At 42.9% G+C, this 14,510-nt stretch overlaps 4 protein-coding genes across 6 annotated transcripts; all 4 read right to left on the bottom strand.

Annotated features, from left to right (window-relative positions):
- Positions 1-755: 755 nt before the first annotated feature.
- Positions 756-6,692, bottom strand: LOC128721067 (heterogeneous nuclear ribonucleoprotein 87F-like). Of its 3 annotated transcripts, none has more exons than XM_053814776.1 (5): positions 6,477-6,692; positions 5,219-5,693; positions 4,397-5,077; positions 4,093-4,319; positions 756-3,412 (listed from the first exon to the last, which is right to left on the bottom strand). In XM_053814776.1, exons 1-3 carry the CDS (start codon positions 6,534-6,536, stop codon positions 4,524-4,526), a joined length of 1,089 nt encoding a protein of 362 aa, XP_053670751.1. In that variant the 5' UTR covers positions 6,537-6,692; the 3' UTR covers positions 756-3,412; positions 4,093-4,319; positions 4,397-4,523. The 3 variants fall into 3 exon arrangements, with proteins under 3 accessions (XP_053670751.1, XP_053670752.1, XP_053670750.1); XM_053814777.1 differs by having other exon boundaries at positions 4,093-4,210; XM_053814775.1 differs by having other exon boundaries at positions 4,093-5,077.
- Positions 6,693-6,984: 292 nt separating this feature from the next.
- LOC128721068 (DNA-directed RNA polymerase I subunit RPA12) lies at positions 6,985-7,587 on the bottom strand. The gene is made up of 3 exons (XM_053814779.1): positions 7,485-7,587; positions 7,205-7,418; positions 6,985-7,126 (listed from the first exon to the last, which is right to left on the bottom strand). The coding sequence occupies exons 1-3, from the start codon at positions 7,585-7,587 to the stop codon at positions 7,102-7,104; spliced, it is 342 nt and encodes a 113-aa protein (XP_053670754.1). The 3' UTR covers positions 6,985-7,101.
- An 895-nt stretch (positions 7,588-8,482) lies between these two features.
- LOC128721066 (uncharacterized) lies at positions 8,483-10,098 on the bottom strand. The gene is made up of 2 exons (XM_053814774.1): positions 9,099-10,098; positions 8,483-9,021 (listed from the first exon to the last, which is right to left on the bottom strand). Exons 1-2 carry the CDS (start codon positions 10,096-10,098, stop codon positions 8,483-8,485), a joined length of 1,539 nt encoding a protein of 512 aa, XP_053670749.1.
- A 646-nt stretch (positions 10,099-10,744) lies between these two features.
- Positions 10,745-14,128, bottom strand: LOC128731694 (fatty-acid amide hydrolase 2-A-like). The gene is made up of 3 exons (XM_053824826.1): positions 13,380-14,128; positions 11,302-11,855; positions 10,745-11,237 (listed from the first exon to the last, which is right to left on the bottom strand). Exons 1-3 carry the CDS (start codon positions 14,110-14,112, stop codon positions 10,965-10,967), a joined length of 1,560 nt encoding a protein of 519 aa, XP_053680801.1. The 5' UTR covers positions 14,113-14,128; the 3' UTR covers positions 10,745-10,964.
- Between the last annotated feature and the right edge of the window lie 382 nt (positions 14,129-14,510).

Genomic DNA, 14,510 nt, shown 5'->3' with positions numbered 1-14,510 from the left:
CTGCCAGTTCCGCAAGCGCGGCTACCAGCATTGATAGCATATGGGATGTTGTGCTCAATTTGCACGATGAGGCAAATAACCGTGAAAAAAGGAGATGTGCACACTTAGATTAACATTGAAGCAAATGCAACAAATAACCAGGATAATCGAACGAGCGAAACCAAATGGAACTAAAACGGAATAACGTTAGGAAGAGAAAATGAAATTATGTTGGATTAAAATTACAAAAAAAAATGGGTTAGCATCATAACAAGATCTGTTTTGGATACCATAACCGACCCAAGCCGCAGTCACTGCACGTGTTAGCCTAGAATTAGAAGCTGTTCAAATCCAGCATCAGGATAAGAACTTGTGCTAAGGCCCGAGCGAACCTTAACTTAAATTCGGTGATAGTTGATTAAACTCAACAATACGCCAAAATTGACTTGGACAAAAGAATCGCCAAAACGAACCTGTGTGTTGTCTGTAGCCGTTAAGCTAGTCATACAGCAAGATCATTACTGTATGGACACGGTGCACAATCAGCTCTACAAGAGCTTTAATTTGATCTCCAGTCCCCGTAGACAATGAGCATCTACAGTAAATGAACGATTAATTTATGTAGCTGTAAATGCAAACTTACACGACAGCTTTCCGCCACACGACCGTACAGCAATCTATCCTCTCTGGGATGTGGAATAAATTTTCTTTCTTTAAAGTAAGCTCCCTGAAACGGGCCCAATGATGGGAAAACCGATCATCATTCACACCCGTGAGAAGGATTAACTGCAACACAGGAAGGAAATGTAAAAAATTAGAGAGAAAGCATTCACTCTTTGAAGCATTTTGATAACATCAAATAATTAACCAGGCATCTTCGTCTACCTGGCACCATTTCCGAATATCCGAATAATAAAAAATTGGCTCGCCAAAACAACTTCCATCCTGAGTACAAATGCTCGAACTCTCCTTTTAGAAGGCTAACACGAACTAACACGAATGCACAGCAAGATTCTGTGCTGAAAATAACCAACAATACTGCCACCCTGCAGCCCTGCGGTTCGTTATCCTGTGCTGGTCTCCACAACATTTTTCCTCCTTTCCGATAATATGCTTCTTTTACCTGTACAAACCTTTATATTACAGCTGCAGTAGGAGTGACAGGCCTTTAGTTGAAAACCCTTTACTTTCATCTATTCCCACACGCAAACTAAACACACAAAACTCGCAGCATTTTCTCTGTTCGTGATCCAATATTCCGATGAACACCTGCACATCTTACTTTCTTTACACTTTCAGCAGTACCTTCCCGTTACGAAAATTGCTTAACCTGAAGCTATCTGCAGACAAGAGCACAGTGCGTGAAAATAACAATAGAAAAGATATTTAAAATGCAAAATAGATATGGACGAAACTATTCTCTTTTCTAATTTATTTGTTTTTACTGCGACGTAATCTTACTCTCATCAATATATGTGTTGAAGTAATATTTCCGTGTTCCCTAATTCCTCCTCTTGCTACGGGGGTTCATAATTGAATAGTTAGATACATCAAATAGAAAACAAACAAATTTAATCGATAAGCAGTGGTTTTAGCAAGTTATTTTGAATATTTTTGAAGTATACGCTCTGCAATCATGCTATGTTCTTTACGACCATTTGAAATTTCTATTGATCTTCTCAAGAAAGTCACTTGGAGTTGGATTGTAAATACTAAATAATCTGTATGATTTAACAGTATGGACTGCTGAAATTAATTATGAACCGGTGAAACTAATTCTAAAGGAAACAAAATTTGGTCCTTCCATGACAAACATGCTTTTCCATAATGAAATATATACTTTCTGTCAAAAACCTGGAAACATTACATTACCCTATTGGTTTTGGTCAATCCCTATATTGCAGAAAATGCAAATGCGATTATCTCGATGACATACAAAACTCATAATATACCTTACGAAACAAAAATACAATTATCTATTTACACGTTTTGAGAAATTACTAATGGTTAGATCAGTACTTGCCATACCTATTCTTCTTTCTTAGCAGGATTTTCCCTGGTCATGTTATTATCCTGGACAATTTCGTTCAACTTTATATTATTCTTTCCTACTCAAATCGGCTTTTTGCACTTGAGTTGTACTTCACGATTTATTACATCAATTATTTAACTCTTCTCAGCTCTCTCTCTCTCTCTCTCTCTCTCTCTCTTACTTGCTCTCTTTCTGTTTAAATCTAGCGATGCATGACCGTATAGAAATAGGATCCTTCATTGTATCTTTGTTTCTGCTGAGTTGGAAATTTTGTAGACAAATATCCTCATGTTGATAAATAAGGATAATTCCAATTTGTGTTTGTGTGTATTTAAGTGTGGTTGGCATGTATAAAATTTTGTAAAGTTTACTTGAAAAAGAAAACTAAAATTCGTATCGATTTACTTAATCTCTAAACATTTGCAATTTGCGTACATCTACACATTAATAATTAATAAATATATGTTGCTTGCTATTTGTTTCTCAGATTTGTCGCAAGATTCAAGGGGCTATTACGGATATACTTTGCGGATCTAGGATATACAGCGAGATCTAACCTGTTTCAATGATGTGGTTTTGTTGTTATATGAAACCACATAGAATGCGATGTAGTTCTATTATTATTTATTCCTCACATTTAAGACCATTGTTTGGTCGATTGCAAAATTGAGGACTAAAAATAAAAGGTATATGCGTCTTTTTGTCTATCACTCGTAAATTATGTATGATCAATGAACCTTTCTTCGATCGATAGACCAGGTCTTGTAAAACTATCAGTACCCCGTGCCATAGCAAAATTAGAGGAAGGGGAACACTTGCTTACAACGATGCTTATAGATTTACTATTATCATTTCATTGTAGCAAATACTAGAGAAATCAATTTGGATTCAAATGCCATTCTCTTGTATCTATTGCTAATACGCTATCGCCGCTACGACTGTCCCTGTGTGCACTGAATTCTCGTTAGCTTCCTTCTTCGGGTAGTGTGGCGTTTTCTATGTAAACCACACCTTTTAAGAACGATGGCCTGAAGAAACCGCTCAAACTGACGTGGGAAGGAAGGGTTGCGCCTGCTGTTGCTGGGTTATGCGTTTAGTCTACAGATACAGGTGGAGCTGATCCTGGCAACTGAATGCGATACCTTCTCCACTACTCAATATCTCGTGACTCTCCTTCATCTCGTGTGCGCGCACCTGCACTCCTTCCTGTTGCTTCTGTGCTGCTGGGTGGCCTACAGAATGTACCTTTTGATTGACTGTCTCCCATCGAGCCCTTACGGTAATGCCTCTGTTTTATGTAACTGCCATTACACACTGATCTTGCCTGAGTACGTTTCTCTCTTTGTGATTGGTATGTAATGTATTGGTTTTAGCTAGCTTTTGTTAAACTTTGTTTTGTACCTGATAAGAATGAAGAAAAACACAAATGATTGTAGGCATTAGAGATTGTGTCATAGGATCAGACAAAACGGATCAAGCTACCTAAAATCGCTGAATAGCTAAATTAGATAAATAAAATACTGATATGGAATTAAATTCAATGCAAACGAGAGAATGAAAAATAAAACAAAATCTTCGATCAATTTTGCAAGTAGTCATCACCGTTATTGTACACATTTGCTTCCCATATATCGGGATTTGAAAAAAAACATCCACGTAAGCGGAACAAGTATTGTGAGATAGTTACCGAATCCCATCTTTGCAGCATAGCGAATTGATTGGAGCCAAGCAACACCAATCCATTATTCTAGCACGTGCATTAACGCAAATGCAATTAGGAATTCTCGACATATTTAGCGACATTCCCGCATTTAGTGTAGACGATTTTGTAGTCATTCAAAAATATTCTTTGGCACAGAAATGCAAAATCGATCACTATTAATGGTAAAAACGATCTTTTCGAATTCTAACTCGCTCCAAACAATTGCATTGAAAATGGGAATGGCTTGTATTGCGTCAAGATCAAGAATGCAAATTTGATGGCTAAATGATATGCGTATTATGAATTATGAGCTAAATTAATACGAACATACAAAGAAAATAATTTCACACGAAAAAGAAATGCATGTAATGATATTTACCTTCGCCGGAATTGTTGCATGCGGTGACGATACTACGCTGTTGACAATGGCACAAGAAACATATACGAGAGCATTCCATTATCGATACAAATGGGCGGCAGCGGGGCAACATTAGGTGCTGAGGTTTTATAGGTCGAACACGGTGAACGAACGAAATAGTGAAGGGGAACAGAATTCAAAACGGTTGGTTATGGCGAGTGCCCAAAAGTTGAAAGAGGGTAACATAGCTTAAGCAGTCAAAGTTTCAAAATATGCACAACGGAAAAAAAACAGTTGTAGATAGCAAAGCATGTGGCATTCTTACATTTTCAATCTCATCTGATATCCAATTTCCTTCAAGATCTTATCAATATCTACGGCTAGTGCCGTATCTTCCGCTGCCACCAGCACCTTGGTTGCCTGGAAACGCAAGTTAATCGGTTAGCTATCGACTAGTACGCGCCATAGTAGCTACCGTCGGTACCGTAGGGCGCCGCTCGCTGGTTGAAATTGCCGCCAGCACGAACTGGACCAGCGTTGTAGCCCTGCTGGTAGTTATTCCCAAATTCATTGCCACCCCAACCGCCACCTCCTCCGCCACTGTTGCCGCCCCAATTGCCACCATTGTTGCCCCAGCCGCCCTGACCCTGCGAGCCACATCCGTTATCCCACGGATTGCCACCGCCGTTGTTCCAGTTGTTGCCACCATTGTTGAAGCCGCCGTTATTAAAACCACCACCATTATTGAAACCTCCGTTGTTCCAATCATTTGCGGCTCCACCACGCTGGTTGCCCCAGCCGCCACCACCACTACCACGCTGGCTGTTCCAGCCGCCACCGCCACCACCACCACCGCGCTGGTTACCCCAAGCGCTGCCACCACCGCCGCCGCCCCCACCACCACCGCCGGTACGACCCATATCGTTCTTGTACCGGTCCATATCTTGCTTTGGCAATGCTTTTTTGACATCCAACAATTTATTCTGAATAGTGTGGCTCTTTTGTACTGAAAAAAATAAAAAAAAATGAAAATTATACTTATAATTTCATAAATCAAACTCATAGAACAGAACAAATCCGTTTCCTTTACAAGGCGCCTATTGCACTCTTTTATGTGTCCGTAACAATCCGTAAAGTTTATACTTACAGATTATCTTGTCCACGGGATCGTAGTCGTCGAACTCGACGAAGCCAAATCCGCGCTTTTTGCCATTATCCTTGTCGGTTACAATACAGGCAGATATTACATTTCCATACTTGGAAAAATATTCACGGAGATGTTCCTCATCGAAATCATCGCGCAGTCCGCCGACAAATAGCTTCTTTACCGATGATCCCGCTTCCGGGCGGTTAATATCCTGGCGCGGAACGGCACGCTTGGGCTCTACCACGCGACCATCAATCTTATGGGGACGGCTTGCTTGGGCATCGTCGATCATGTACGATTTCGAATAAGTAATGAATCCGAAACCACGACTACGTTTGGTTTTCGGGTCTTTCATAACTACCACATCAACTACTTTGCCCCATTTCTCAAAGTACGCCTTCAGCGTATCATCGGTAGTGCGGTAATCCAGACCGCCGATAAACAGTTTTCGAAGATGTTCAGGCTCCCGAATCTCCTAAAAAATAATCATTGTAAAATGAATAAGACGATACACTTGTATTCTAAATTTTATATTAGAGGAAATTTAATATATTTGTAAAGAAACGCATAAAATACATTACTATGACACTTTAAGTCATTGCTAAATCAGATACAACATAGCACGCTCCGAAAAGCATTTGATAAAAAATATTGTCACTTCTTTGAACCACAACCTTCATGAAAAAAAACCAAGATATGGAATATGACCAAAAATATCAATGGGAAGGAATTAATGCGATACTTTATGATAGCATTTCTTAGACGTGAAAGATCAATTTTTCTCGTATCAATTACATTAATGATCACAACTACAATTTACAAAACGCATTTTTTTTTTGTTTCAATCAGCAATTTCGTTTACAATATTAATAAATAAGTATTTTAGAATAGATGGAATAGCATAAAATGACCATCACTGCCGGGCGGCTTGATATTTCAATTTTCGAAAGCAATACCTCCTCTGCAAGCAGTATGAACGCGATATTTTCAACAGCCTTCACATGTAAAGCGTTGAAAAGAGACAACTAGTAACGCAAGCACTCACTTCGTAAGCAAAATTTCCAACATATTCAACATGGCGGCGTCTCGAGTAAAATTGAGTCCGGCCACATCTTCGAAGTGAGAATAAAATTGATTTTACAATTTTTTTTCAGAGCCCAAAGAACCAAACTATCGACTTAATTATCGAATGATAATAATAATCGTATTTCATGAGGTAAGAACTCTGATAGAAAAAATAAAACCATAATTTACTTACATCATCGTCATTACGGCCGTTCTGGTGATCGCCATTTTGAGGGTCCTGTTTTTCACTCATGATGATGCGACTTTAAGTCACTTTACGTTTCAAACCGACACAACTTTCACTAAACACTACCGTATAAAACAGCACTGTACCAAGCACCTTACGTCGAAAGGCACAAAACGCTTGTATCTGCTTTTTTTTATTCCCTAATAGTGAAAATTACGCACTAATTCACGAAAGCGACCGCTCGCTCGAGACGACAAGAGAAAATGAGACCGATTCTAAGAAGAAACGTCAAAAGTGAGGTACAAGCTGCATATAAACAAGGGTGTGCTTTTCGAAAATTCGAAAAGAAATAAGCAATATTGTATAGAAAAAAAAAACAATCGTATTTTCCTTTTATGTGTGAACTCTTAGCTGGTCGTATTTTTCTAATCATAGTTTGTTTTTAAATATCTGAATAGACTAAAAATTCACTCTCTTCTTTTTATACAATGGAAACCCTTCCTGGTGAGTTAAAATAACATTATCAAAATTTGAGCATTTTCACACTAATATCAAAAGAACACAAATGTGAACGACATTATGTTTTTATTAGCCCAATAATATAACCTATAAATTTTATGCTGTATAGGTTCTACGAATTCTCAGACATTTTAAATCTAAAAGAAAAGAAACAGAAAATATTACGATACATATCAAACGTTGTAATATGATGGATTTTTTTTCGTAATACGTACTTGCATTTCGTACAAGTAAAAAATACTGTTTGTCCTTCATCGGCGGAACGAAGCTGTAATGTTGCATAGGACATTTTGTCGTTTCCACATTTAGGGCACTGCCTTTGTACGACAGGGCCATCGACTTCTTCTTCATTACGTTTGTTTTGATTCGATTTTTTATTTTCGTATGAGTTGAAATGAATTGTGTAGTTTGCTTCCATCGTGCCAAAAGCTAAAAGAAAAATAAATTTTGCTTAGTGCTCATCACCTAAAGCCAAGCCAATGTCATTTACATTACCTGAAGCATCGAAATCACTGCAACAATTGTAACATGTGACTTTGTTGATCATTCGAAGCACCGGTAAAATTGACCCACAATCGGGACAGAACCCTGGATCCATTGTACGTTTGTTTATTTATCAGCTAGTATTAATTAATACCTCACTAAGGTTGAATCAAACCAAAGATTTTTTTGTTATTGTTGAGCGTTCAATAACACGTTATTCTTTTACGCTAATGAAACACGTGGTTTAAATTGCTCTCCGTGGAATACGTTTAGATTTTATCAACTCATAGACTTTCTTATTAAAGCTCACTATATTGCTTCTTTAGAACATTCTCGCTTGTTTTCATAAACAATAGAAGTTTAATTATTTCTTTTAACTATAAATCCCTAAACATTCTACTTCTCAGACTGAACTAAACAAAACAATCGTGTACACATAATGTTGACCAAACAATTGTCAACAAATGACAGCTGACAGCATAATTTTGAATTTTCCAAGTCCTTCGGTATCCCGATATATGCATTCAAATTTAAATGAAATTCCTTAGTATTTCTATCTACAATTAATTGCTGTTTGTAAATTTCAAAAATTATTCTTTACACTATAAAATATTCATAATTCGACATACGGTTGATGCACGTGTCTATATCGCTTTTATAAGAAATTGATCAAAATAGAAGATCATAACTTACCTTCAATTAAATAGCCAAAAATAATTGAATAATTCATGCATGCAAAATAAAATTAATACTTTTCAAACAAGCTATATTCACCGTTTATTCAATGATGCGCTCTTTTATGTAAACCCAAATAATTCCATATTTTCCCTTCATAGTCAAGATATAAAATTAATTTTCAGTCTATACCGAAAAGAAAAAGGATATAAGCTTTCTTAATACCAAACTCCTGGTAAATGAGTCTTTTAGTAACAAATATGACAATCCTAGCTTATGAACTTCTCATATAGAAAGCCATGTTTGAATTACAGTATGTACACCGACATACATGTTTATCGCCGCCACCCACTAAGGCAAGAAAACCACAATTGGGATTCTCGAACGTCAAACAAATTATAATAAGTGGAAGCCAACGTCGCAGCTAGGCCGAAAATAATCACTGCTCCGGCGAGAATGCAATCACTATACATGAGCTGACAAAACTGTTTCAATCGAATGCCTAGCAAGTCGACGCATCCCTGAACGGAACTTCTTAACTTAGCCATCGATAGCGATCCTTGGGATCCTATCGAACCGTACCAGCTTCGACGAACGCCGGAAGCTGATAGATCGTCATCTGTCGTGTCACCGGTGATATCCTCCGAAAACTGGGATGACTCCGATGAGTATGATCGCTTCAACTCCTGACTGTAAATTTTCTCTAGCTCCAGCATCCGTTGATAGAATAGTGGTGGCAGAATAAAAATCAATGGGCCGGTAAGAGTACCACCGATTATTCCCATCACCAAATCAAAACGGGGTAATATTTCTGCGATTAAAACCCCTAGCCATACGAGAGTCGATCGAATGAGACACCGTTTAATGGTGAAGTCTGCCGAAGGTACAAACATGAGAAACGACATCAGGATGGTAAAACGTCCCGAGGTAATAAAACGGTCGTTCACTTACCCCTCGAAGCACCGAGAACATCTTCAATGTGCTGAAATAGAGCCGAATTACCCACGGCACTGGACAAGCATAGTTGCAACGTTACGAGCAAAATAGTGAGGTACAACGACCAGCTACGTGGTAAAATCTGCAGCACGTTGTTGGTCGCATCCATGCCGTAGCGATAGGCCGTCAGTAGAGTGGTTATGGCCGACAGCGAACAAGTGGTGCAGATGCCATACCACACCGCTTTTCCGATCTGCTGTTTGTGCTGCATATCGACCTGGATGGTTAGCAGCATCGGGTGGATGTCGAACTGAAAAGCAATTATTCCGTACGTCTTAAGCAACTGCACGAACGGCGGCAAACCTAGCGTGATGTCCTTGAACGGCGTAAAGCTTCCGGAGGTATCCTCACCGATGGATATCCAGGTCAAAAGCGCCACACTGCTGCACACCACCACCGACACACTGGCCAGGGTTCGCATGTTTTTCGGGCTACCTAACCACATAATTGGACACAGGAACAGACCGATTATGAGCAGCCAGTAGCAGAACGAAATCTCGAACGTGTCTCCACTGACACGGGTTCCAAGAAGCTGCAGGTTTTGAGCGGCTACTAGCAGATTCGGAATACCTCCACCGAACACGGTCAAATCGAGAAGCACCGTGACGAAGACGCTCATCCGCTTGCCATAAGTAAACTCGGCGATGGCAGCATATGGGTAGCGGTTTTTGGCCACAATCGATGGGTCCAGCCTTTCAGCAATGGTCCAGCAACGTCCCAGCACGACCGCGGTGTAGATCTGAAGTGTAATCACAAAGAGCACTAGCGGCAGGCCGTACAGGCCGCAGGAGATTATCGATTTTGGAAGCGCCACGATGGGAAATACACCGAACAGATCTACCACACACAGAGTGGCAAAAAATAGCGACAACTTCCGAGATCCGTCCCCTTCGAGCAGGCGTTCGCGCTGCCGGTGCAGCAGCTGGTCCGACGAGGTGTAGCTCTGGAAGGCCATCACGAGAAAGCACCAGGGACAAACTGACACTACAGTTCCATAACCAAAGGAACGAGGTCGTCCGTAAGGTCGTTCCAGTATTCGGCTTAACAGATCGCCAGGCTATGGCGGAACTAAAGGAACTACGGCTATCTTCTGCGCGAGATAGTGCAATAAAGAGTAGGGTTCAATATTCCGACGCCAGCGCCAGGCTTCTGCAACGACTTCGAATGACTACTCGACCGGGACAAGAGGGTCGCTGTACCCTGGTGCACTGTAAAAAGAGCCGCACGGGTGCATCAATGAAGAGAATCCTTATAACTTCCTTACCACTCCGCTGTCGTATACCACAGGCCACTGTAACGTATTATTGGGGCAGGTTGTAATAGTAAAATAACGTTGTCGGAACCGGTTTTTGGGGAAACATTAACGCTAAATAGTTTCGTCTTGGACAATGGGTTTTTGCTGACGAAAGTCAGACCATCTGAGCGACTGATTTTTGAGGCCATCTAAGAGACTGCATAATTTAAGCCTACACAAAAATTCTAAAAACTTTAAAGTCGTATTTTGCCTTCTATTAAACCTATCTTATTGCACTCGAATGGTCGTTTGAAATATTTCAACAAGATCGAATGCAATTTTATGTTATCGTAGCCTATACTAAGAAAATTTATTTACGAGTATAACCTCTATTTAATCGTACAGAACAACGTCTCCTCGCACACATAGTGCGTGGGCATACGCATGCACACTAGTACCGAGTCGGGACAGCTGGAATGTTCCGGACGAAGGCAAACGCCCGGTGTCGAATGTCAGTTTTCTCCCTTCAGCTCGCTACAACACTATTGCGTCCGCTATTGAGTAGGGGGATGCTTAGTACCAGTCGGTTACTTCGGTGGCTGCCAACCACCAAACGCCTTCTCCAACTCTCGAGCCACCGCAATGCATAGACGGTCCTGGTTCGGTCCGGCCACCACCTGGATGCCCACGGGCAGCCCGTCACGGTTAAATCCAAGCGGTACCTGAGTCGCAGGCAGACCAAGAGCATTCATGATCATCGTGTACATAAACCCGGTGACGTGACCGAACGATTCGTAATGGCGCAACGCCGGCTTCGGGAAGGAAGGCATCAGAAACACGCCATCGGTGGCCAATTTATCCTGCAAAAAACACACGACAAATCAGCACGAGAAATTACACCACCATGCCAGGGAAAATACTCACGGTGAAGTCCTTCTTCAGCTCAGCGGCCATCCGCATGTACCGGGCCCGATGTTGCTCAGTCACGGTTGCCTTCGACGCGGACAGCAGATACATGAAGATTACCGCAAACGTGTGCTCGGATTGACCCATCATCACCTTCACCAGTTCCCACAGGAGGTTCGGTTTGTTCGTCTTGAACACGCTCGGCACATCCTTCAGCGTTTGCAGTGAGGTCGAAGCGATCTGCATGCTGTCGCAGAAGTACCGGAAGTTCAGTGGTTCCGAGTAGGTGCCCTTATTCTGGAAGTGTTTCACGGCACTCCGGAGTGCTTCGCGAATTTCCGGTGCAATCGGGACGGCATTTATGGTCAGATCCAGCTTTTGCGGGTAGTAGATCTTCACCTTGTCCACATCAACCGGTTCGCTAAGGCGCAACTTGGAGGCGTTCGGTCCGCTCATGACATCCAGCAGCAGTGGTAGATCCGTTGCGTACCGGCACATGGGCCCAAGCGAAAGAAACTGATCGAAATGGGCATCGCTGCAGACGGGCATGTGTCCCTTGATGGAGACGATCCCTACGTAGGGTGGAAGACATTGCTTCATTAGCGTATTGGCTTCGGGTGAACAGTATCCTGGCATGATTTATCCTTAAAGTTATTCAACGAGTAAACCCCATCATCTAAACCACATCTCTGGCGTATCCATTGCATCTGCAGCACGTAATAAGCTAACAACTTGTTGATCGTAGTTGGCCGTTGCATATTGAAACACGTGAATAGTGAGCTTATTATTATACACCGTGCATACCATACGACTCACCAAGACCCCCACCCACAAGCGAATCGTCTAACCCACATTCATCACGGCGTTATAAATCATACGGTCACGGTAAATGCGTGTGTGTCCTGGGGAAAGTGATGCAGCGTCAACCTCGTGCTCCCAATGCATCCATCGTACCGAGGTGCATTTGACGTGCACGTTTTGCATTCGCAAGCGAAACTCTATTGCGAAACGAACGCACAAACGGGCATTTGAGCATTCTTGTGACTCCACTGTAAAGTAACAAGTGACGATAAATTAATCTGAATGAGACGGTTCTCTGGTTTCGTTTTCCCAAACGCGGTATGCGTCACACGTAGCTGGTAGGTCTCGCTATCTGGCTATCTTAATCGGTATCAACTGATAACGATTGTCATTGCGTGTGGTGCGCGCGTGTGATTCACTTGTTGCATGAGTAAAAACGACCATTACGCCTGTTTGGTGGAACGATCGGCCCTGGAAACAGAACTGGCCAGTAAAACTTTACTATTTCCGTGATTCGTTCCCACGTACCCCACGTTGGCCCATGGTTCAACTTGCGTTTAACTGTCGACGCAATAAATATAGCTTTCATTTGCATAGTCACCTTTCTAGAAGATTTCCACAGTTATTGCATCGATTAAATCGCGCGGCTATTTGCGATATTCCCCACACCGGTCGGAACCAACGCTTAATGCCGTGCAGCGTTACAAGGGCCTCGTGACTTTTTTGTGCCATTTTCTGATTGCCCGGTTGACGCCGGCAACAACGTGGGCATAGGCGTGTGCCAAAGTGCATCGCTTGGGTGCATCCGGGATCGCGAAACATGACACGATTTCACTGCACGAAACGTACGACGATCCGGGGTATGACCAATGAACCGCAACGTGTGCATGATAAGACGTTCGTATTTTGGGCAATCATCATCGCAAGGTCTTGGATTCTTGGTTCTTGGATGCAAAACTGTGCAGTTAAACAGGATCTGTGAGATGGATCTTGTGTCTGAGATACGATTCATGAGAGACGTTAAGGTCCACGTGCGATCCAAAGTTCCCCACAATCCCCCACAGCATGATAATTGCAACATTCTCCTGGCCGTTATGTTTATCCATCAATCAGCTACGCCAGCCTACCATTACTGATCGTAGGCTCAATCACTCCCTCATTAAAACGCGAGATAATTCCTCATCACAGCTGGGAAATGCGTCATCTGTGATTATGACTCACTTTCACCGGACGTTTTCCGAACATCCGTAGGTCTGGAATTGAATCTGACCCTTTCCTGCAACATCTCTACTCACCTGCCGAGGGTTTGTGGCCGAAGATTCCGCAGAAAAGCGCCGGAATGCGGATCGACCCACCTAGATCGCTTCCAACCCCACACACAGAGGCTCCTGCCCCGATTAACGCTCCTTCCCCACCAGAAGACCCGGCTGGGGTGCGTCGTGGATCATACGGATTGCGTGTCCGACCCGTCACGTTGTTGTACGATTCAAACGCCATACAGTACTCAGGTGTGTTGGACACTAACAGCGGGATAGCTCCAGCAGCCCTCAACAGACCGACAGTCTCTCCATCCTGTTCAGCCGTCAGGTTCTGTCGATGTACCACTCCACCACTCAACGCTAGGCCCTGCAGCGAACAGCTCTCCTTCACCGTAATCGGTACACCCAACAATGGGCTGGTTTTCGCCAGCTTCTTAAGGGCATCCTCATCACCAGCACAAACCGCCACGCGTTCATCTGCCGCAACTGCATCCGCAAGTGCAGCTTCAAAGCGTTCCTCCACAACCGCGTTGATGAGCGGATTCACCTCTCGAATCCGCAACACGTACGCTCGAACCACGTCCACCGAGCGGACGGTACGTTGGCGTATCCTTTCCGCGAGTTCTGTAGCCGGTACGAGCAGCAGCTCGTTCTGGATCACCGGAAACGGTTCGGTCCGTGGTGGTCCTCCCAACCTCGCCAGGATCGGTTCGAGCACGAGGTTGACCACGCGCAGGATGAATGCGACCAGCTTCAGCAACAACTCCATATCGACTGAGCGCGAGATCACGTCACTAGACAGCTCTAATGTGAGCTAATGATCGAACGCTGATCGCTTTTGGTGGAGCAGTAAGTTGTACCGTGCGCGACGGTCTGGGATTTACTGCGGATTTATACTAGTACCCGGACCGATCAATCGTCCGATGGTCGACGCGATACGAGTGCCGTTGCAATTCTAATACACTTGCCTTCTTTTCAACAAAGGTCAAGCGGCAGACTCGCAGCACTGAACAACTGCAACTGAAGCTCGGTTTGGGCCGGGTTCGAGTACTGCCGCTTATCGATTGCCCCCGTGGGTTGCCTGCTATCAGTGGTGAACCTGAAAAACCGCCAGCTCAGGGTGGACTTTCTTCCGAAACGCGCCCGAACTCGCGTTCGGAGCACTTA

The sequence above is a fragment of the Anopheles nili genome, chromosome 2 (genome assembly GCF_943737925.1).
Source record: "Anopheles nili chromosome 2, idAnoNiliSN_F5_01, whole genome shotgun sequence".
Classification (NCBI taxonomy): Eukaryota; Metazoa; Arthropoda; class Insecta; order Diptera; family Culicidae; genus Anopheles; species Anopheles nili.
The sequence above is the reverse complement of the archived record's forward strand: the minus strand, read 5'-3'. Positions and strand labels throughout refer to the sequence as shown.

What these genes read in the sequence shown, in the direction of transcription:
- LOC128721068 (XM_053814779.1), bottom strand. Translation starts at nt 7,587, where the DNA reads ATGGATCCAGGGTTCTGTCCCGATTGTGGGTCAATTTTACCGGTGCTT. An exon ending in CAGTGATTTCGATGCTTCAG is followed by an intron (nt 7,419 to 7,484) that starts GTAATGTAAATG and finishes TTTTTCTTTTAG; the next exon opens with CTTTTGGCACGATGGAAGCA. An exon ending in TTTACTTGTACGAAATGCAA is followed by an intron (nt 7,127 to 7,204) that starts GTACGTATTACG and finishes CTTTTCTTTTAG; the next exon opens with ATTTAAAATGTCTGAGAATT.
- LOC128731694 (XM_053824826.1), bottom strand. Translation starts at nt 14,112, where the DNA reads ATGGAGTTGTTGCTGAAGCTGGTCGCATTCATCCTGCGCGTGGTCAAC. An exon ending in CGGCCACAAACCCTCGGCAG is followed by an intron (nt 11,856 to 13,379) that starts GTGAGTAGAGAT and finishes CACCCTACGTAG; the next exon opens with GGATCGTCTCCATCAAGGGA. An exon ending in AGCTGAAGAAGGACTTCACC is followed by an intron (nt 11,238 to 11,301) that starts GTGAGTATTTTC and finishes TGTTTTTTGCAG; the next exon opens with GATAAATTGGCCACCGATGG.
- LOC128721066 (XM_053814774.1), bottom strand. Translation starts at nt 10,098, where the DNA reads ATGGCCTTCCAGAGCTACACCTCGTCGGACCAGCTGCTGCACCGGCAG. An exon ending in TGTTCTCGGTGCTTCGAGGG is followed by an intron (nt 9,022 to 9,098) that starts GTAAGTGAACGA and finishes TACCTTCGGCAG; the next exon opens with ACTTCACCATTAAACGGTGT.
- LOC128721067 (XM_053814775.1), bottom strand. Translation starts at nt 6,536, where the DNA reads ATGAGTGAAAAACAGGACCCTCAAAATGGCGATCACCAGAACGGCCGT. An exon ending in ACGGCCGTAATGACGATGAT is followed by an intron (nt 5,694 to 6,476) that starts GTAAGTAAATTA and finishes ATTATTTTTTAG; the next exon opens with GAGATTCGGGAGCCTGAACA. An exon ending in TCCCGTGGACAAGATAATCT is followed by an intron (nt 5,078 to 5,218) that starts GTAAGTATAAAC and finishes TATTTTTTTCAG; the next exon opens with TACAAAAGAGCCACACTATT.